General features: G+C 34.3%; 2 protein-coding genes across 3 annotated transcripts; one reads left to right on the top strand and one right to left on the bottom strand.

The window, feature by feature from the left end:
* Nucleotides 1-1,263: 1,263 nt before the first annotated feature.
* On the bottom strand, nucleotides 1,264-6,627 carry LOC137388635 (uncharacterized). The gene is made up of 5 exons (XM_068075111.1): nucleotides 6,388-6,627; nucleotides 6,127-6,268; nucleotides 5,809-5,854; nucleotides 5,614-5,697; nucleotides 1,264-1,717 (listed from the first exon to the last, which is right to left on the bottom strand). Exons 1-5 carry the CDS (start codon nucleotides 6,580-6,582, stop codon nucleotides 1,615-1,617), a joined length of 570 nt encoding a protein of 189 aa, XP_067931212.1. The 5' UTR covers nucleotides 6,583-6,627; the 3' UTR covers nucleotides 1,264-1,614.
* Nucleotides 6,628-6,811: 184 nt separating this feature from the next.
* LOC137387493 (vesicle-associated membrane protein-associated protein B-like) lies at nucleotides 6,812-21,220 on the top strand. 2 transcript variants are annotated; one of them, XM_068073931.1, is made up of 7 exons: nucleotides 6,812-6,953; nucleotides 10,554-10,706; nucleotides 10,870-10,970; nucleotides 13,626-13,709; nucleotides 14,288-14,374; nucleotides 16,021-16,110; nucleotides 20,697-21,220. In XM_068073931.1, exons 1-7 carry the CDS (start codon nucleotides 6,896-6,898, stop codon nucleotides 20,895-20,897), a joined length of 774 nt encoding a protein of 257 aa, XP_067930032.1. In that variant the 5' UTR covers nucleotides 6,812-6,895; the 3' UTR covers nucleotides 20,898-21,220. The 2 variants fall into 2 exon arrangements, with proteins under 2 accessions (XP_067930032.1, XP_067930031.1); XM_068073930.1 differs by having other exon boundaries at nucleotides 16,018-16,110.
* The last annotated feature ends 986 nt before the right edge of the window (nucleotides 21,221-22,206 follow it).

The raw sequence follows: 22,206 nt of genomic DNA, 5'->3' as shown, positions 1-22,206 counted from the left end.
AGTGTGCTACTTCGAAAGGTGTAGCTGTGAAGCCAGTTGTGTCAAAGGATTTTGGTTCCAGAGGTCAGGTATATCTCATAAATATGCTGTCCGTAGTTAAAAGTTGCTATCGCTGGATTACGGTATACCAAGACCACTTAACCAAGTACTGTGAATTGCGGCATTTGACATCTTTCTGATAGTGAACAGAGTGGCAAGCAGTGCAAATCAAACAAACGTAAATGTTTCAGAGATGGAAAGAAATGTAACAGTTGATTTCATGGAAGTTTGAAGTGTCAAAATAAAAACTGAAGCTAGTAATTAATTATTTAGTAAGTTATTATTGTCAATGACAGTATGATTGTTATTGAAATGGACCCCGTGTATTAGTAGAAGCTGCTTTAGCCATTTCAAATGCAAGTATAATTTAAATTTTTGTGTAGACCTTGATGTGCGACGCTCCAAGATACCAAGAATCCTTCAGTTCGGTATGAGCGGATAACTCCATACTGACCCGAGCTGGCTATTTTGGAGATAAGTACTAGGAATTTGTTCATATAGCTAATTATCGAATATTCCAGATCAACTGTTGGTACTTATTAAATAAATTATTTGTAAAATTTTGTTGTTTCATAGATTTATACCAACATCAGATGTTTTTGTGAATGGCTGCCTCTTTAAGTACTTTACGCTGCCATACACTGCTGATTGAATCTACTAGCATCATTAAAGTTAACACACCAGTAGTTGTGGTGAACAGCTACCCTTTGGAACTTATCCACGCATCTTAGCATTCAAGCATCTAGTTCAGTTATTTGATATTAACGTTTGTTTAACTGTAGATAATCTTTGTGTCCTCAATCAAATATTACACAAGTTGTATTCATTAAAATAATTCTTTGATAAATACTAAATAGTAGCAAACTGAACAATACAGTATGCGAATGTATATACATGTTTGTGATAGTTTATGCTCTCTTTGACGTAAATGGCTTGTCTTACTTCATATCAATGTTTCAGGCAATCTGTCAAGTAAATTGACTGTTTTTTTCAATCAATTTGTAAATGCCTGAAAATTTTAGTCATTCTGTAAAATGATGGAGTGAATCAAGCAATTTGTAAACGGACTGAAAATTTCAGACAATTTACAAATTGACTGATTCTACGCATTGACTGTAACATTTAGACAAGTGAGATACAATAATTGCCAATCAATACTCCCTAGACAGAAGCAAATACGTGCTAATTTCATAACAAATTCTTCAGTTGTTTCTAGTTAAAAAATTTATTGCAAATGTAAAATTGACAAAGATATTGCACTATCATAACAAGCACATTTGTTTTCAAAAGTAAGAAAATAATAAACGACTAATAATCAAAATAATAAGGTAAGAAAATGTTTGGTTGATTGCAGTGACAGCATGGACAGAAATAATTGTAAATTTTATAAAATGTTAAAAGAGAAATTTTTCTCATTGTCCTGACAACTTGAGCAGAAAAAATTTATTAAACTTAACTACAAGTATTCAGGTTTATAAAACAATAAAGGGCTAAAAAACCTGTTTGTAATAATAACCATTACAAATACTTTATTACTTTATCTCCAATCAAGTAATAGTTCTAAAAATGTTAAATCTAATCATTACAAGCCTGCTTTTTGTCACAGTACAGATCAAGGAGAATATGAGCTTCAGCCACACCATGAGCCGCAGCATGATTCAAGAGTCTACGCGCCTCACTGAAACAAAAGAACATACATCAAGTGACACTGAATATGTTGGGTGAAAGACAACAGCGGGTAACACTGAATGGGATGATATGAAAACCATTGGCAGGTGACACCGCATGGAATTGTGTGAAAAGCAACAGCAGGTGACACTGATTGTCATGTGACACCAGTAGCAAGTGTCACTGAATAGAGTTGTGCGAAAGGCTACAGCAGGTGACACAAAATGGAGTTGTGAGAAAACCAACAGCAGGTGACACAGAATGTGAGACAACCAACAGCAGGCGAGACTGAATGGAATTGTGTGACAACTGACAACTTAATGCAGAATGGAGGAGTGTGAAAACCAATGACAGGTGGCATGGATTTGTGTAAAAACTAACAGGAGGTGACACTGAATGGTATTGTGTGAAAACTCATGACAGGCTACATAGAATGGAGTTGCATGAAAACAAATAGGAGACGACTTCGAATAGAATTGCAAGAGAACAAACAATAAGTGACACTGAATGGAGTTGCATGAAAACAAATAGGAGACGACTTCTAATAGAATTGCAAGAGAACAAACAATAAGTGACACTGAATAGAGTTGTGTGAAAACCAATGGCAGGCGACACGGCTTGGAGATGCGTGAAAAGCAGACTTGGTAAAAATGTGAGTATATTATTCAGCAGTTGAAACAGCAAATAATGATAATAATAAGAAATAAATAGCTAAACCTCTCCATAGATAAAACCTTTCCATAGATAATAGCTAGTATGATTATTAGTATGAACATGATCTAAAATGCAACATGATTATTTACTTGTATCTGCCGATAGCCATAGGCTATTGCATGATACTGGTACCTATAATTACTAGTATGTATATTATCTGAGATATACCATGATACTGGTACCTATAATTACTAGTATGTATATCATCTGAGATATACCATGAAACTGGTACCTATGAATACTAGTATATATATTATCTAAGATATACCATGATACTGGTATTTATGATTACTAGTATGTATATCATCTAAGCTATGGTATGATCATAAATATTTATTTCAGCAGTATATTTATATATATATATATATCTATATATATATATATAAATATACTGCTGAAATAAATATTTAAATACTGGAGTATGAAATTCATTTTAGACATTTTATCTGAAGAGTGTGATACTGAGTGTACCACATGAAACTATTAGTAATAAAATGTTTAACTTATAGAGTGAAGTTCCACTTATAAATATTTTATAATTTAGCTCTGATTTATCATTGAGCACTCTGTAACGAACTGTGCAGCGTCCACTTTGTCTATATATCTATATATGTATTTATATATATATATATTTATATATATATATCTATATTTATATATATATTTATGTATATATGTATATATTTATATATATATATATATAAATATATATATATCTATATTTATATATATATTTATGTATATATTTATATATAGTAGCTGAATGCCTGACATTGCATGCATAATAGAAAAGTGTTTGCACAGAAAATTTGATCAACATATTCAGCACTTACTACTCTAAATTTCAATTGAAAAGATTTGTTTATTTTTGTGTGTGTCTGGTCAGTGCATAAATCGAATACTTGAAAACTCGAGGCATAGCCAAAACAGATTGTTGCAAAATATTTTTTCACTTCTTATGCTACACATTCATTCAAGATTTAAAATAGTTTATAAACAGTGGCAGGTAATTAAGTTGCCATTAGACTAAGTTTCTTCACCCAATTGGTTTGAGTAACAGAGCTAGTAACTTAAACTTATAATAAATGAACGCCACCTCTATTTCAACACCCCCTCTATTTGACCACCATTTCTACATTCTTTGATCTTTACAAATCCACGATAGCAAGTGTTCAGTAGAAAAGTGTCCTTAAAATCATACTAATAATGATGTAACTGAGTCATTATTAGTACGATTTTGTAGACACTTTTCTACTGATCACTTATTAATTATGGGTTCATAAAGATCAAAGAATGTCGAAATGGCGGTCAAATGAAGGTGGCGTTCAATTAAATAATTTACGGTAAATAGAATACAAAGATACATGAACATATGCAATCCTTCTCACTACAGATTATGCTGCACATATAGGGGTAGACTTCCAGTTACCAGATATCTAAGCAATTGTGACCTTGTGACCTTTCATACGCATTTAACTGCTTATCATAATTATCTTAGTGCATACATTTAACTGCTGAGCTAATGACAAGATTAGCAATTCAGGTATGTAAAAGGGTGCTTATGAGCGGGTTCTCTTGTATAGGTTTATACCAGCTTGAACGATGTGTAACAGGGTCAGTGGTAGTGGTGTCCAGTTTTTATCAGTTATTATATATATATGACATATTTATATTTCTACGGAAAACACGCTAATAAACGACAGACTGCTGCCAAAGCAACGAGGAGAGGTCATACCAGCCACTCCGAACATGGCTCAGCTTTGAATTTGATTCTACCAATGAAGTTAGACCATCAATCAAATAGGGGCAACATAATGATCAAGACCCCATAAAAGCCATTTGGCATATTGCCAAGGTGAGATGAAGTACTGTTGACAGGCTAGCATATTAAAAGAGATAACAACTCCCTTTTTATGGCAACTAAACCTAAGGTGCTGGCTACAAAAGCAGTTGATGTTGCCCCGTCACTACAGTTAATAGAAGGAGCATTTAATAAACATTCTAATGTTTTGGCAAATATCAAACTAACCTAAACTAACCTAAAGTTTGTATTTACTGTAAGTTGCAGTTATGATATGACAAAGAAAGAAAACCTTAAAATATTTGCTATAATAAGACCTATGACCATCCGTTCAAAACTGCACTTGAAAGCTAGGAAAAAATTGCCATCAACAGGATTAGAACTCGCAACTTTTAGATTGGTAGTTCAATACTCTACCACATCAACCAATCTGCTGCCTTGCTACAGTTTGAAATAGTTGTCAAGTTACTTATTACGAATTTTCATGGCACACTGCACTGTCATGGTGCTAATGTCAATAATTTGTCTCAATCTTTACGTTAATAGGAACTGGATCAATTCAAAGCCAAGCTAAGGGCGTTAGGAAAAAGATTAGACCACAGAAGAATCGAACTCGGATGCCCAGCTAAGCGCATTAACATCTGCACCACTAGACCACCTTTCCACATCTAAGAATAATTGTATTCCTATTCCATGACGCAAATACCATGACACAGTCATGGTAGTTGCGTCATGACGTACCGTCATCAGAAGCCCTAGCTATTATTAGTTAGCTGACTGAAATTATCCATTGGCAATGTGCCAGGCTGATAGCAAGTGGCAGGCAACTCTCATTACTTCTCATTGTTTATAAGCTGATTTTTCAAAACCCGGGCAATGCCAGAAAGCTAAGCTAGTAATAATATAAATATAATAAAATATCTGTCTAAACAATGCCTTTTATCAATGCAATTGACTTTTTTTCTGCAGTCTAATAGCATCCAAGTCTACTTATTACATTTTAATTATTATCAAATTATTAATAAAATCATTTCAATATCTGGTGCAACAACAAGTTGAAGCTGAGCTGTCTTACAATCAAATCGCCAAAGTTAAGACCTCTGCGAGATTTGTAATCATTTTCTAATTGCAAAACAGGATCAGTTTGAAAGAATAATATTCGCTGTTGTCTTTATGATTTAACGAAGCAGCCTGTAAGCAACTAGGGCTAATAAAATTGGCCTTAAACAATTGCACGTTGGCTAATCGTTCTTTCTCTAGTAGCCAAAAATCTTTAAAAGGAAGATATCTTATGGGAAGCTTGTGATATCATATGGAGATTGCTGGACAAGACTTGATAAAAATGATAAAACTGTGCACGAGTAAAGATCAACTATGACTGTTATACTAACCCAGGCTCTAGATTAGTGTATTTTGTCACATGCCCTAAGGCTAGGTTATGAGAAGCTTGAGGGTGGCCTTGATCAGCTGCCATTCTGTAACAAAGATAAGTAAGAATATCAAATGCTAGTAAAGCATGAGGCGCTATTTCCACTAATGATTTGAATCCGCTAATCAAACTAATCACACAGTTTAAAATATCTTACTTGAAGTATTCCATAGCTTTCCCAGCATGCTTTTGGACTCCTTTACCTAAATAATGGCAATTAGACAGGATCATACTACAGGATCAATTGTAGATTCAAGAACTTCAACCATGTAAACCAATAATTATTAAAACCTAAAGTATTTATTCTCACAAAATCGAGTTTAAATTTATCCAATTATTCAAAAAAACCCTAATTTATCCAAGCCAATTTCGAAAAAACAATATCACTAGCATTGTTCACAACAGACAAGCTATGTAGCTATTATCTTAAGTGTTCTCCCTACCAAAGAGAGGAACAAAACCAGAATTAACCAACCTAAGGCATAGCGCTGACCAACCAGCTGTTGGGCCTGATCACTGCCAGCCCAAGCATAAGTTCGGAGAAGATGAAAATTCAAAGTGTCATGATAAAAGTAAATGCCGCCAACGAACATCACCAGAATGGATAGAATCACTATCTGTAATAAAACAAAACAAAATTTAATTAGCATTTTTGACACAAAAGGCAACACAACATAATTTATCCGTGAGTTTCACAGCATAACCAAACAACAAATGCCATACCGCTGTTTCCTACCTCACTTAATCGTGGTTTCACAAAACAGTCAAGTTTGTCGAACAACTTTGTACCATCAAAGTGAGTCACGCTACTTCGGTTGAAAATATTGCTATTGTTTCTCTTAACAAAACTAGTATTATTGACAGCGTCTTCACTAGTCCGTTCTAACACTGCATAATCAACCTTTGCTCGCTTAGATTGCCTCAGTGACATCTTTTATGAAGAAAATTCGGACTGAATTGTTTAGACATCACTAACGCCCCGACATTGATTATATAGAAGACTAAAACTATTTGTTTGAAAAATTGTGCAAATATTATATAAAAATTTAAAATATATACAAAATTTTTTTTTTTTTAAATTTTAAAAAACAAAAATAGTTTTAATACGTTTTTTAAGGTTTTACTTCTGCGCAAATTGCCACCCATTTCCGCCAGGCTAAACCTATTTGTCTTTTTTACCTACGAAGAAAGGTGATAGCAAATCAAACATCCAATTTACATTATAGCTTTGATAGCCTATAATCATGCCGAAAACCAACCAAATATTACAGATTGAGCCTCCGGAAGCGCTCGTGTTTACAGGTATGCTGTTTTGCGCCATCCCAATATACACTTTTCATCGAATTGAATAATACGAACAGCCATGAATAACCCACAAACTCAAGTCCTATGCGAAGTTCCAATGATTATAGTAGAAGAATGTCAGTAAATGATTACGTAATATTAGAGAAGTATGTGTAGAATTAGGGAGCTATGACGAACTTGTCAATCAAACTAGCGAAATCGCACCCAAAATGAGACAATTCTTCAACTCTGTCCGAGACAATCCAGTATCTCAATCAAACTAAAGCTGGCGGATAATACTATTTACTTGCTGCATGAGTACCATATAGTCATTTGGTTCATTTATTAAAAAATACAAAAGTGTATTGAACGTTACTAAAATCTTTTCCTAAAGCTTGTTTCCACCTGATGACCTTGCCCATCCAAACGGGCACGTATTTTTCTTGGCTAGGGTAATGCTGACATTTATAAATGGTCATGTATCAGAAATTGAGTTACCAACGTTTTCCACGAGCCTTATCTTCTAAGCCAAAAAATGAAGACCTTTAAATACCAACAGTTTGGGACCATTGCTCTGTCATTAGCTATTGCTCTTGCTATATCTTCATGTGTATTGAAGCACTGCTATGGCTATAATTGAATCTTTATAGAATGTAACATTAGCAGGTCAAATAAGTGTAGACTGGTAATCAATTACAATATTATTAGTACAAGTTTTGTAATAATTGTTGATTTCACATCGAAACATTGATGTTGGTCATAATTGGTGTGGTTTCTCATTGTATTCAAGCGTAAAAAGTTTTAGAAGCATCTGTCAAAAATTACCATAAAAATCAGTTGCAGTGTGACTCAAATTGAACTCTCCTTTTCTTAACATCAAAATACTCGAGCTTTTAACTTGTCATATCACACCTTGACTTTGTGTCACACTGGCTGTTTTCAGTTCTAAAGCCTGGGATCTTACTGATTTGAGTTAAGTTTTATCTAAAATTTGTTTCTGTAAATGCTTTCTGGCTTGTTAAATATTTGACCAATAGTTAACCAGCGTACATCAAAATGTTTCATGGATAACATATATGTTAAAAATCATGTTTGTTGTCCAAGAGACATTTTGATGCAAATTTGTCTGTAGTTTTCTGACAATAGTATTGGGTGTAGGCTTCTTGCTATTTACATCAAGCGCATGGTACTGGCTAGTACACAGAAGTTTTTAAATGTGTGCTTTTGAACATATGAAAACATGCATTACCTGTGGGATCACAATTATCACTTCAAAATGGAGGCCATTTTCAAAAGGTTAAATTTACGAATCTATCAAAACTACAAAATTTTAATACATTTTGTTTATACACAACAGCTATGGGAAAAGTATGCTACAGTATGTAGTTGATAAAAGATTTAACATAGTTAAACAAAAGTGTCTGTTACCTAGGGAACATGTTATTTACAATAATGTACCGTGGAAATTTCATATTTCTCTCTTAGCCTTCCATACTTTTCAAACCACTTCGTTCGTTACGTATAACACACATCATTCCTTGACTACCACTTCCTCCTATGCATTGGGTCATGGATAGGTCATGTTTCAGTTGCCGACAGTATGAAACACTTTGTCAACTAACCTCCGACTAATAAGCAGTTTTAATCAATTAAAATCAAGTCTCAAGCAACACCTTGATTCACTCCAATATTTGTGTATTTTTCATTTAAATAAATTTATTAACTGCTAAGCAGGGCCCAGCACCATGACTAGCTATGCTACTGCATAGGTGGACCCTCATTTCTGTTACTTTTTTCTATCTCTCACTGTTCTGTACTTTTTCAATAAAACAAAACTAATACTGATCCAGTACTTAAGTTATGATAGATAAGAACTTAGGCATACTGACTGACATAATACTTTACTCTAATTGATCAGACAGATTGGATTTCACTGAGAGTCAGCGTCACCATAATTCTCTGTAAGCATCATATAACTCTTGGCCATTACTCTGTTTGAATAAGACTAGACAAGGAGCCAAAACTAGAACAAGGTCCGGATGGAGATTAAAAATGAAGTTTGTGTGTTCTGATTTCACAATCATTCGTTATTTAAGAATCTATCATCTGATGTTTTCAGCATGCACTCGACTATAATCTATCCTTCTTAAAAGTTTACTTGCAACAAAATTCACATTACAGTTATTTGGTATCAAAAGATTCACCATGTCTTACTCTGCTGTGTTGTAGGTACAAAATATGTGGAAATGTGATTGCAAGCTTTTAAAAGCTAAAAAGCGAACAGTTAATCGCAGCCATCACGAAAACGCCGTAGTTTGGAATCTCTTTATTTTGATGACGTTCTCAAACATTTTGGTTATTGTTTTGACACGTGATGTTATCCCATGAATTGACAGGCCAATAAAAGGCTTAATATAAAACGTCTTGCAACACTAGTTTATGACAAACACTTCGAGTCTGCTTAAATTTTTACATAAGTTTATAATGACACAATAAACTGTTATAAACGCAAAATACTGCTGCTTCTTTTATAAATTATCAAACCGTTGCCTGCATGACTAGGTAGTAGTACATTGGCTTGGGGATGGATTGTACCACAAAATGTTGCTTTTTAAATGTGCTTAAGGTCTTCAACAGTGAGTAAACAATGGATATTTAACTCTCTCACTGTCATACGTGAGATGCAAATTCTATAATCAACTGCTGTAACATTCGCATTTTTGAAAAATTTACTTTGGTTGCATAGTAACTGAATATTAATGATTTGTGACAACATAACCAACGATCATTAGTATTAAGGCGTTAATACTGTTGTTCGAATAATTATCTGAAAAATAAGCCTATATTCGCGAAGCAAATTATAATCCTTGATCAGGAAATTTCAAGTCAAAAACAAACTTTTTTTCTGGCGATCAAACTTTTTGTTGTAATTTAGTATCCGCAAGCACCTTTCATGTTAGAAACAGAATAGTTTTTTTTGATGCCATTATAGGCAACTCGTATTCAGAATTAGTTGAATACCCAGATTATGAAGGTGACATCAATGACTCTGATGGTGGCGAAAGTAATAGTTTTGCAAGAGTTAGGAATATCGTAGAGGATCGTTATAGCTTGCATTGTCATAGGTTTCTGATTTCGTTAATTCAGTCCGTTAACTCTTGTGCACTATGTACTCTATTTATGGTATACCTTTGTTCTAATTTCCATGATGATGGTAGTCAGAGCCGTTCATTCGTACTCATTCTCTCTTTTACCATTTTTGTACTTGTACTAAGCGGATATCTGTCAGAGTATGTTTCTCAGTTGATAGAAGATTTGTATCAAAACCATTTTGTTGTTAAAATGACGTTACGTCTTAGTGCAACAAGCAGCCTGTCTGTTAACTTAAATGTCAAAATTCTGCTATTCAATGTTATTATGTCAAAGCCTCGCATTTTATCATTCACTTTAAATATTATTTTCAATAACTTTCTTTATATTGAGGCTCATTCTTTAAATCTGAATTGATGCCACTGAGTGATGCTTTTAAACGTTCATTTAAAAAACAACACATTTTTTTATTGATTTAATAAAATCTGTTGTGCTCTGGGGTGTTCATAAGCATAACATTTGTTACAGGTCCATTCACAGAAGTAGTCAAATCTACGCTTTCGTTGACAAATCCTTCAGATTACAAAGTAGCATTTAAAATAAAGACAACTGCACCAAAGAGATATTGCGTGCGACCGAACAGTGGTACTCTAGCTAAGGGAGAAACAATGTCCATATCAGGTACCACGTTATTTGCCACTTATTTCCTCTGAGATTTGTTTATACTTCTTTGCAGCTGCGCTTAAACTAGTAAAACTAGACTCAAAGTATTTTAAATTTCAAATTAATTTTAAATGTTATTTGAATTTTAAATTTTTTAAAATTCAACTCAAATTATTTGTAGTCATGTTACAACCGTTTGAGTTTGATCCGAATGAAAAGACGAAGCACAAGTTCATGATTCAGTCACTGATTATCGCTAGTAATATGGAAGAGAAGGACTTGGTGAGTTGCTTACTTTTGTTGTTAGTAATGCGCTTCTGTGAAGAATATGAATGTTTTTTAAAATTAATGAATATATGTTGCAGTTTTCACTTACAATCAAGTGAAGGTATGCTGATACATGTGCAATAGTTTCTGTGAACAGAGCAAAGTAGTAACCACATTTTTCAGAAACGTTTATAGCATCCCATTACAAATATCATTTATGTGAACTATTTCTCTGAGTGTGTATGTGAACGTAGGGAAAAGAAAAATCGTGTTGTTTTATTGGCACAAGAAAAGACTTATGCTCAGGCTTATGAATGTTGAATAAAGTCTTAAGGTACGGCCACAAGTGCCGATTTTTTCGTTGATTCTGACCGAAATCACGAAATGAACAAAAAACACAGAATTATTCGGCCGAAATTCACAGAATTGTCAAAGCTGTGCATGCACACCGGAATCGTCGACGAAATGCTTTCAATTGGCTATACAAATTCTAAGCGAGCGCGATTCTAACAGCTTTCACAATTTATATAGTTCAAGACACATATTGCGACACACAATAAAAGTGCAAGTCAATATAATACATGCAATATGATGCAACGGCTTAGTTTGAGGTGTTGTTGGTTTTTTATTGTTTGAACATTATGGCTACAAATCGTTTCTTTTTTAATAATAGCAATTTCCTTTTTAGCAGCAAGAGTTCCGTTGTAGAAAGAGTTGCCATCTTTAGCGCAATCAAGTCAGTTGCATCGTATTTACTATGGCAAATCGAGTTAGTATTTTTCTTGGGGGTTCACCTTACTCAATGTTTTGTTCATTATAATCCCAGAACCTTATCATTTCTATATGCCAGAGTAAATGATTCTTGGCACATTCTGCATTGCAATCAATTGTACTCCTGATGGTCCCGGAAACCTTCTTTTCTGACCTTGTAGTACAGAACCTCATTGTTACTGTTAATGAACAAAAATGTCTCACTGTCCTCTACCAGTATGGTTTATTAAATATGGTTAGACCGTTAGATTCGTATTCACAGAACTCAATGATAACGATAATAGCGTATGATAAAAGTATATAAATAAATCCTGCACGAAATACTGCTGCCATGGACTGAAATTAAAAATATAGGGTTATTGTTCAATGTAAGTACATGAAGTTACATTGAACAGTTTTGTGTTTACATGGTTTTCTGTTTCATTAGTTGAACACAGCTTTTTTCTATTTCATACTTTCAGATGTCTTCACAGCGTTTCGCCATGTTATAATTAGTAAAGCAACATGATTTAGTTTCCAAGACATGAAATTGTTGATATAGATGTCAGTAGTTCATGTACATTTCCTTTAGCGACATATCCTTGAGAATTGTTACTAGTTGGTATTCACTGTAGTAAAGCCTTCTTAAAAAAACTTATTCTACAATTTCTACAAATCATCTTAACACTATTTCCTAGTACTTGAATAGCGTAGCTGATAATATAAGAAGTATTGCTTTCATAAGTTTAGTTTCAGTCGGTAGACATGAAGAAGTTTGTCTATTTTAAATTTAAACTTTATTTAAATTTTAAACTTTTTGAGGCATCTCATGTTAAGACAGAAGAAAAATATAAAGCTCTTGTATGCATTCAAAACTTTCCATAGCAACCATATGAAATGGCTTGGCGTCACATGGTACCATAATGGTCACATGAGATGGTTTGAGTCATATTGTACGATAATGGTCACATGAGATACTTTCAATACAACTGAAGTATGGAATGCTGGCCATTAGTAACCACCTTAATTCTTTCTAGTCAAATATTAGCTCTATGGCCGATGCATCCCGATGGTACATGTACTATGTAATTGGATATGGTGATCTGCATACCATGCGAATTTCTGTAAAGGTTTAGCCTGCGAGACACTATGTAATGCGTTATGTCCTAGTCCTTCATAGAGGCGCATGTGTCATTTAATTTTAGTCCATATTCAGACCAGATGATTTAGTGGAGACTATTTAGACTTTATAGAGTATGTTTGATCCCGAAATGCTTTAGAATGGCTTTGAATTAAACTACATATTCTAAGTAATGTATTTATTGTGACTTCCATTGATCGTTTTTGGGAACCAAGTTTTGTAAAGGAATATTTGCTTGAGATATTTGAGCGAGAATGTGTTTTGTAAAGGTTGTGTTCAAGTGTTTTCTGCTCTGCTTAAACGGCTTTAAGAGCTTTGAACATTAATTCTGGTAGCTTCTTTGATTGATTTCAATGACAGCTTTATTATCTCAATGATTTACTTGTATTTACAGAATAAGTACTTGCTCACACATACTTTTCAGTTTTTGCAGCCATTTTGAAATTTTATTTTTTTAAATTGTTAAATGTGAGCCAGATTACAAAAGGCACATTCGCAGCATCTTATTTGGTAAGTGGCTAGAGTTTTAGAAGATGTTATATTTAGTGGTTGATTCTCAAGACAGCAATCCTTGGGCTTCACAATTTTTATAGCGATTAACATTCACCATGTTATTTCATAAACATGTATGTGTTGTTATACCAGCATTAGCAGAAACATGTATGTGTTGTTATACCAGCATTAGCAGAAACATATATGTGTTGTTATAATTCTAATGATTTCCAATTCTCTGCAGTATCCGTAAGACTTGAAGTAATACTGTTCGCTGTCTGTTACAGTGGCAGGAGGTAGATAAGGAGAAATTAATGGATACAAAACTGAGGGTTGTGTTTGAGAATGAGGTGCCTGCAGCGGTGGAAGAGGTAAGACGCTCTCAGCATCAGTTTCTCTCTTCGACTGATCACTCCGCTTAGACTAATTAGTGAGAGTAAAGGCAATTTAGAATTGTAGGATAACCATCTTCCAACTGTTTAACAAACTCGTTAATGCTCTCACAAGAGAGCATAATATTCAATATATAGGTGGTGGAATTTCGGTCCTTGAGACTGCTTATAAATGTGGTACAGAGTTACTCTTTTATGTCAAGGGGTAACTCCTTCTTTAAATTATTATCAAAATATTCTACAAAAACTAGCCAGTTTCACATTGTAAATGTGAAACTGGCTATTTTCACATTTACTGGAACATCACGCTTCTTCGCGTTGATGTTCCAGTAAGACATGATCAAGCAAATTTAGCTGTAGTCATAGCATATTGGAAGATAATAACATTTTCCAAGATGCTAACTACACGTCTGCTTGCATCAACACCACGTTTTACTATCCTACGAATATGCTAAGCTGTCAATAAATTTCTTGCAAAAATATTTGATAGCACTCAGCCATTTTTCATGCAATCAAGTATGGTCAGTCAAGGTGTACAGATGTGTGTTATTTGTTAGGTGCCAAAGGAGGTTGATGTTCCAAATAACCTTGACATTTCAACTGACCCTGTAACCATTACTCCACATAAGAGCAATTTCAAGGAGGTATGGCATATTGTCCTGATACAAATAGATACCAGCAGTTATAGCATCTTATAACACATGCTCTGTAACTCGGTTGTTCATATATATATATATATATATATATATATATATATATATATATATATATATATATATATATATATATATATTCTCTCATATGAACTGCTATTGTAAGTGCTCTTTTTGCTATTTTAGATTTAGTTGTGTAGCGTGCATATTGGAATACCATAGACATCTGATTCTCAGTTTTTTATTCATTTTTAATTACTAATAAGCAAATTGTTCAGTACAATATTCTTACACTAAAATTAAAGGTTTAAAAAATTGATGGCAGACAAATTTAGTGAAACATTCATGACCAATGGTGATAGATTTTTGTCTCCTGGATATTGTTGACATTTTGCTTTAACTTGCCAAGGGAATATATTAATCATTGTGTAATCATAGGAAATTTTTTACTAAATTCATATAACTGATGAAATGTGACTGTTGAATTTATTAATTGTAATCATGATAAGTTTAGGAATAGCCCTCTTTCCCATTGGCATGGCACCATGCAGCGCACCGTACCGCTATCGCTAGGAGTTATCAACTATTGTTGATTGGTTCTGAAGTAAGGGTTTACTGTAAAGGCAGGTCATGTTGTTTCTGTAAGATTCTGTGTGTCACATACAATAAAAACTTTATTTGAACGCCACCTTTATTTTAACGCCGCCTTCATTTTAACGCTGCCTTTATTTTAACGCCACTTTGACATTTTTGGATCTTTACCAACCCCTAATAGCAAGTGATCAGTAGAAAAGTGTTCACAAAATGGCACTAATAGTGACTAAGAAGGGTTACATCAATGACAATTAATTTTTCATTGGAAAATTAGCATCTTTGGCGTTATTATCACTAGACCTGTAACTACTACAAACTGATGAATTGTAGGAGATTTATCTCTCCGTATTGGTAATATTCTTCCAGGCACTGTCATCACCCCCATCCACCTCATCATCGTTACTGCTACCAGCTTCTTCATCAATATCACTTCTAGATGTAAAATCATTCCAATCACAATTTAAACCTGATTCATTGTCATCTCTGGCTACTAAATCTAAAAAGTCACAGTCAGCTGTGATTCTCTTAGCAACTCTGGTACTAGTACTTGCTGTATTAGAATAATCTCGGAGAGTTCTCTTAGAAGTCGTCATGACGATAAACTAAATTAAAACTCTCAAAGCTTTCAGTAAATAACGGCTAAAGCAGAACTAAAAAGAAAAAAAGTTTAAAAATTATTTGGAACAGTTTTCTAATTTTTTTGCAATTTTTATTTATTTATCACTGCTTAAAACTATCGTTTTGTGCAAATAGAAAACTTGTTTTAGAAGCCGATATATCGTAGTTTGCTATCAATCAAAAACGTAAACAAAAAATGGCATTTAGCTAACCAAAAGCCGCAATAAAAGAAATATGTTACTGTGGCGACAAAAACGTCGCTCCGCCCATTTGAAGGAGTATCGTGAAGCGACAAAAACGTCGCTTTGCCCGTGAAAGGGTTAAAAGCAATAATTTGCTCTGCTACTCGTTATGAGTGAGGTTCATTATCATGTTCTCCGGTGTCATATGAAGACTTTTCTCAATTAGTTGGCATGTTACAGCAGGATCCCCAAGTTCCACCGAGTGGTGACAACAATTTTCAGCGGTTAATGGAAGAAAACAAGGCACTGTCATCAGAAGTAAACAGGTACAAGGTAAGGCACTAGCTATCTTCGCCATTTGCTCTTCCAGCTTACAAACCGCTTGTAATAGGACTGCGGTTAAAACTTGAATAACCAAGTTGATCCAATCAGGTATTTGCTTTGTCGAAAACGTTGTATCTGGCTCTATCTGATCTATAATTGGATCTGTTTATGCATATACAGTGGTGACCATAATAATGGGACCGCCTGGTAATTTCATAATAATCTTTTTCATTTATGACATAAACTCCCTTTCCCTATAATCTTAAAACATTCATATTATACCTATTTAAAAAGCAAATTTTCTAGACATTCTGTCCACCACCAAAGGTATATTCTAGTAATAAAATCTGTTTCATGGGCACCCATTATATCTTACCAGGTCAGTCTAGGCTTATGGTGTCATACTAGGATGCTAGAAATACTCTAAAGGAACTTAAAAACACCACCAATTAACTTTTATAGAGCTATGTTCTAAAATTATATCAAATTAAGTTGCGTTTTCCACAAATTGAAAAAGTAATTTCTTTTGGATTTTTGTATCGCTTTATGCCGAAAATGGTATATTTTGCCAAAATCAAACTAATAAAGCAAATATCAGTTAGTTTTCCCACGAGCAAACACGAGCGGAGCGATTGTTTGAGAGATTTATGATGAACGCATGTGCACACAACTCATGAAAATTATTCATCAACACCGTCGCAAACCCTTGTACCGAAATCTCATCAACAAATTTAACCATTTTTCAATGGAGTTGTTTAAGTATAATAACGATACAAAACACATTTAAACCTATTTAAATATGTTACCAAGTCTTTGAAAATTGTCGACAATATCCTAAAACTTACCCATATTATCGGATTATACACAAATAGACATTAATTTGGCCGAAATTCGCAATAAAAAACTTGACATGCTTGTTTAATCAAAATTAAGACCGGCCAACGCTACGCCAATAAAGCCATGCGACAGATAGTAGAACTATTAAGAAGGGCGCATTTCACGAGAAAAACGTGCTCATTTCACCAGTCTATTGCATTGTCTAATTGCCGAAGGTTTCTAATATTTTTCCGTTTTGAATATGTTGCAAAAATATTTAATTATAAGAATGATTATTTGATTTTATAAAATTATCATAATAATAATTATTCGAATTTATTTGTCCGAAGGTTTCTGCAATAAATGTAGACCATTTAAGGCGTAGACTGATTTACAGGTACGAAATTGTGGTACACAGTCTATCAGCCTATGTTTTTTCCCAATTACCGAAGGTTTCATTAAATTATTTAGAATGTTAGCCAAAATTCTTTACATATTATGTACAAGCTAGGGCCGAACTACAACGCCCCTTTATGACGAAAACAATTTTTTATTTTGCTCCAGTTTGCAGAAAGCTTCCAGACGTGTGAACTCTCATACTCGTTAACTTGCGTCTGAAATTTACCAACTCCTTGCATCGTTATTTTTAAATTATAAAAGAATATTTTTGATTAGTTAGAAAGAAAGATTTCTGGCCAATCAGACAAACTTTAAAATATGCCTCTATGACGTCCCCGGCGAAAGTTATTACCAGATTAGTACACCCATCTCAGTTTCTACCAAAACCGGAAATCATCATGCTGACTTGAAATTTTATCGTTCGTGATAATTTTTTTTCAACTCCAGAAGTAAATATGCAGATTCATAAGTGGTAAGACATTGAAAGACTGCATAAATCAAATCAAAACATTATTTTTAGTGTTTCAAAGTTTTTATTAACTTTTAATTTTGCCAATTTGTATCGTTATGCTCGAATAAAAATGCACTCTTCACGCTGCCAGCCGTAGTCGGACTAACGTTATCTTTCAGTTTTGATAGGATCATATTGATTCTTAGAGCTGTCTATGAAGTCTGAAAAGTCAAGAACAGAGTTATTGAACATGTTTTTATTATTTGAAACATTTTCATGATGTTTTATTCGAGTTATATTGGCATATAGATTTGCTATGATTTTGTTTGAAGGATGATGCTCGTGAGGAAAAGTTCGAAGTTTCATGATTTTCATCTTCATGACTAACTGCATATGTATAAATAATAATCATAAATATGTATTGTCTGTAATAAATGAGTAATTTCAGTCAAACTTTGTAAATTTTGTAATTTCTATGGTGCAAATCTAATTTGTTTCAGCAAATGACAATTTTTTCAAAATTGGAAATTTCCTGAAACTACCTTCTTTGAGGCAAGGATCTACATAAAAGGGATACAAGGTGTCTATATGAATGTAATATATTTTGAAAGAGGAGACTTGGTTGGTTCTTTTGAAATTTGATTGAATAAATTATCTCAAGTCTGTCTCCTGTAGTAGTAATTTGAATTACGACAATTTTCTGAAAAATTAGCGGTATCTGGGGCTAATCGCCTAGAAATTCGTCGGGTGCAAATGAGTTAATTAATATTCATTTTATTGTTGTAAAACATAGGTTTGAGATAGTAGTAGATTAGGTGTGAATTTTTTACAACCTTTTGTTTTGCATAATTGACTTTTTGAATTTAATTTCAAAACAACTTGACAACTACCATGAACATACAACTTCCCAAAACACCACGTCGCGGCCGACGCAGTGGCCGTCCACATGTCTCTCAATCATTACAGCTCAATAGGAGGATAAATAGAAGGCCCTCACAGCAACCATCAACATCAAATGCTAATGTTCAACAACACGCTACTCAAATTAATAACAACAACTCATCTGATTCAGAGAGTTCTTTAGTAAATGTTGTAGGCGATATAAATGACATGGACTTGGCAGCCCCTTTGTTTCCAGATGATGATCATGATTTTATGGACATCATTGACCATGAAAATATTGCACAAAACAATATTGCTCCTCCCAATGCTGCCCCCTTCATCACATTCCTCATTTTCAATCTTTAGATTGTCCTGATTTTCAAGAACTGCGTAATAACTTTCTAGGCAGACTTGACAACAACATATCACAACTCACGTGTACTGGATGTAATGAGAAACATTTCATTACATATAATGCTCAAATACAACTATGTCATACACATGCCAACAAGTTCCTCCTGTCAAATTCCTACATAGATTACTAGAATTTCCTTTTTGAAGTCGTGCTCTCTCAAATTTATTTTATATCATCTCGAACAACTCTCATTTACACTATACTCTGTCAATTCCTGATGACAACTACTTATCCAACAACCAGCACTACCCTTTCTTTTTTCCATTATTCCATTATCAGGTCGTGGGCTGTATGACGGGAATTTCTAGTACATAATATTCTTATCCAGTAAATTCTGAGCTTTCCATTGATGTGCATAATTCACATAATACCGACGAAACAATATACATGTATGAATTACCAGTAAAAAAATGTGTTTGTTTCAAGAGGTCCCATAATTGCGATCACCACCGTATGTATTCTGTCATATAGTCTGCTGTGGTATTTAGTATTTTAGCTTTAGTTGTTGCGTAATATGCATATTGGAATACTATTGACATCCGATTCTCACATATTCTTACAAGAGTACATTAGATTCTGTTTAAAACATTCCAGGGCCTAAAAGCAATGATAGATACTGCCAGAAATTATGTAGTGCATAATTAAACTAGTACATTGAGTCAAACTGTCTCAACAATCGAATGTAAAAACCTAAGTTGTAGGTAATTATTAGTAGAAAGAGGTTTTTATTGTTAACTTTTCGCCTGGCCTTCCATGAACGCAAGTGTAGGGTTAACATTGCATAGGTTTGATGGTGGGGTGCATGATAAAAATACAGAACTTAATATATTTTAATTTGACTAAATATGTTGTTAACTAGCTTACTTTATGTGTTTACTTTTTAACTAATAAAATTGGTATGAAAAATGCTAACCGATGCCAGGTGATTATCCGGTGCAGATTTGTTGTTGCTAAACCGAATTATGAAATGCTGCCAGATTTTTAAGCTTGCGGAACCATTCCGGATAGTTAAAATTATTCATCTGTCAGCTTTGCTTATTAATTTTGTGTCAAAATGTTATCTTAGCATAATATAATAGCCTGTGTCATTGCTTTATTTGAAAGGCTTTAAATAACTTTGCTGCGCATTTTTTTGTTTTTGTTTATTTCAAGTCATATACATGTACAGCAGACGCTCCTATAACATATATCTCCTATAAGGTAAATTCAACATAACGTAAAGAATTTATGTAAAGTTTTTGCTTTGCACTACATAAAAAAATTTGTATAAAGACAAGTTGGGGGCCTTCTCTAATTCAATTTCAATAACGAGGTTCCCATAGTTAGCTTTAAAAATATCGCTTTCCATTGTGCCACACTTGGGAGAAAAAATGTCGTATCACTTCTATTTATATCTACGAACACCCTGGCTATTTATTCGTGGCGCAAGATTATCAGGTGTGTCGAAAAAGTTCTGAGAATAAGTAGCCACGCAATTATTCAGAAATTTGATTGATTGGTGCAGACGTTAGATTGTTGGTACTGAAAGCTGACTATTGCTTGCGCCTTCACACGCTATAGAAGTATTTTAATACATTTGACACATGCCACCTCTGGTTATTAAAAGCATTCATTTGGTATATCATATTTCAGGAAGAATTGCAGCAGCTGAAGAGAGTAGCAATGTCTGAGACCAAGACTACTGCAGCGACAGCAACAACACTTCAGGCAGCACCCGGTCCCACCGGTATCAGCCTGTTGTTCCATGAAACAACTAACATAATACTGATTCTAGGGCTGCTTGTCGCTTCTTTTGGTATCGGACTCATGCTCAGTAGCCGACTTGGTGCCTGATGCTTTCAACCTTTGGTTACGCACATCGTTATCAATTAGTTGATAGATATATGACGGGACAGCAGCAAATGGTCTATGGGCGGTTTGGGAAGATGATCAGTCATGTTACAGCCCGTTACACTTCTATTTATCTATATCTTTGTAGTTGTATATCCTGCACTAGCCAAATTCCCTCATCAGGTCACTAGTCTAACAGGTTTTTTGCTGTCGATAATGAATCGAGCTGTTTCTATGTTGTGATTGTGACCGATGCATTTCATATATATTATTTGGCTCTATTTGTTTAGTCAGCCAAACTGTGGTATAATAAATTATTGACCCAATCAGTGCTTGTTGTCATCAAAAACTCTATGCAAATGCTTGTTATTGGTGAACAGGCGAAACAGGAGTCCGGAAAAGGTAAAACTCGCCACTATCAACAAAACTGACAAAGGCTTCATCAAAGCGGATTTATCAAAGATGTAGAAAAGGCTGTCAGTATAGTTGCTGTGCTCTTGTCAGTAGGCCACTAAAGCCACTGAGCCACGATGGCTGAAAGCATAAACATACGTCACCCTTCCTTGGAGATGTGTGACTAAATATTTGCTAAACAGAGAGCGATGTCTTCCTGGAGCCAGGGTTAGCGGTTATTATAAAATACTTCCATGTACAGGACTTGAACTCATAGCATTTTTCAACTTGATAGCTTGAAACTTGAAGCCTGCTCTAATTGACAGCTTTCTGGCATTCCAGAACAACTGTGCCAATAGTTATTTTCTGCACTTTATCAGCGCTCATGGCACACTATACTATCAGGGTACCTGTATATCACTGTTCCCATGGCCAGCTAATCCGCAAGTTTGTTGACATCCACAAAATAGCACCAGCAAAAAGCAAAAATCCACAAGATAGCAACAAGTTTCGGTACTTGCAAGTCTTGATCGAATGTTTCGTGTTTATGAAAGATGGACACGGCACATGCGAATGCTGTGTGAGAAAATGCCATATAAGCTATTCCATTTTAAACAATTTTCACTCTTGAGTCGTTCTTACTTCGATTTGAGTCGTTCCGGATGCATTTTGATTACCTCTGGTGTGGAAATCCGTATCTTTTTTACCAAAGAACGCGCGTTAATAAGCAACAAGCGAATGTCCGATGGAGCGCGGTAACTCAAATTTTTCACAATTCCAAATCCCTATCATGGAGACAGTTAAACATTTTCCAAACTTCAATGATTCTGATTTGAGCACATCCTTTTTAACAAAACCCCTGTGTTAATCTACATCATGTGAGTGTCCATTGAAATACTTATAGCATGGTAACTCAGAG

This window comes from Watersipora subatra, chromosome 2 (genome assembly GCF_963576615.1).
Source record: "Watersipora subatra chromosome 2, tzWatSuba1.1, whole genome shotgun sequence".
Taxonomy (NCBI): Eukaryota; Metazoa; Bryozoa; class Gymnolaemata; order Cheilostomatida; family Watersiporidae; genus Watersipora; species Watersipora subatra.
This window is presented reverse-complemented; position numbering and strand designations above follow the sequence as displayed.

Excerpts from the sequence above, each read along its gene's own strand:
- LOC137387493 (XM_068073930.1), top strand. The coding sequence starts at position 6,896 with ATGCCGAAAACCAACCAAATATTACAGATTGAGCCTCCGGAAGCGCTC. Across the intron at positions 13,710-14,287 it reads TGCCTGCAGCGGTGGAAGAG|GTGCCAAAGGAGGTTGATGT; the intron begins GTAAGACGCTCT and ends GTTATTTGTTAG. Across the intron at positions 16,111-20,696 it reads CAGAAGTAAACAGGTACAAG|GAAGAATTGCAGCAGCTGAA; the intron begins GTAAGGCACTAG and ends ATCATATTTCAG.
- LOC137388635 (XM_068075111.1), bottom strand. The coding sequence starts at position 6,582 with ATGTCACTGAGGCAATCTAAGCGAGCAAAGGTTGATTATGCAGTGTTA. Across the intron at positions 5,855-6,126 it reads TGGTCAGCGCTATGCCTTAG|GTAAAGGAGTCCAAAAGCAT; the intron begins GTTGGTTAATTC and ends GCCATTATTTAG. Across the intron at positions 5,698-5,808 it reads AAAGCTATGGAATACTTCAA|AATGGCAGCTGATCAAGGCC; the intron begins GTAAGATATTTT and ends TCTTTGTTACAG.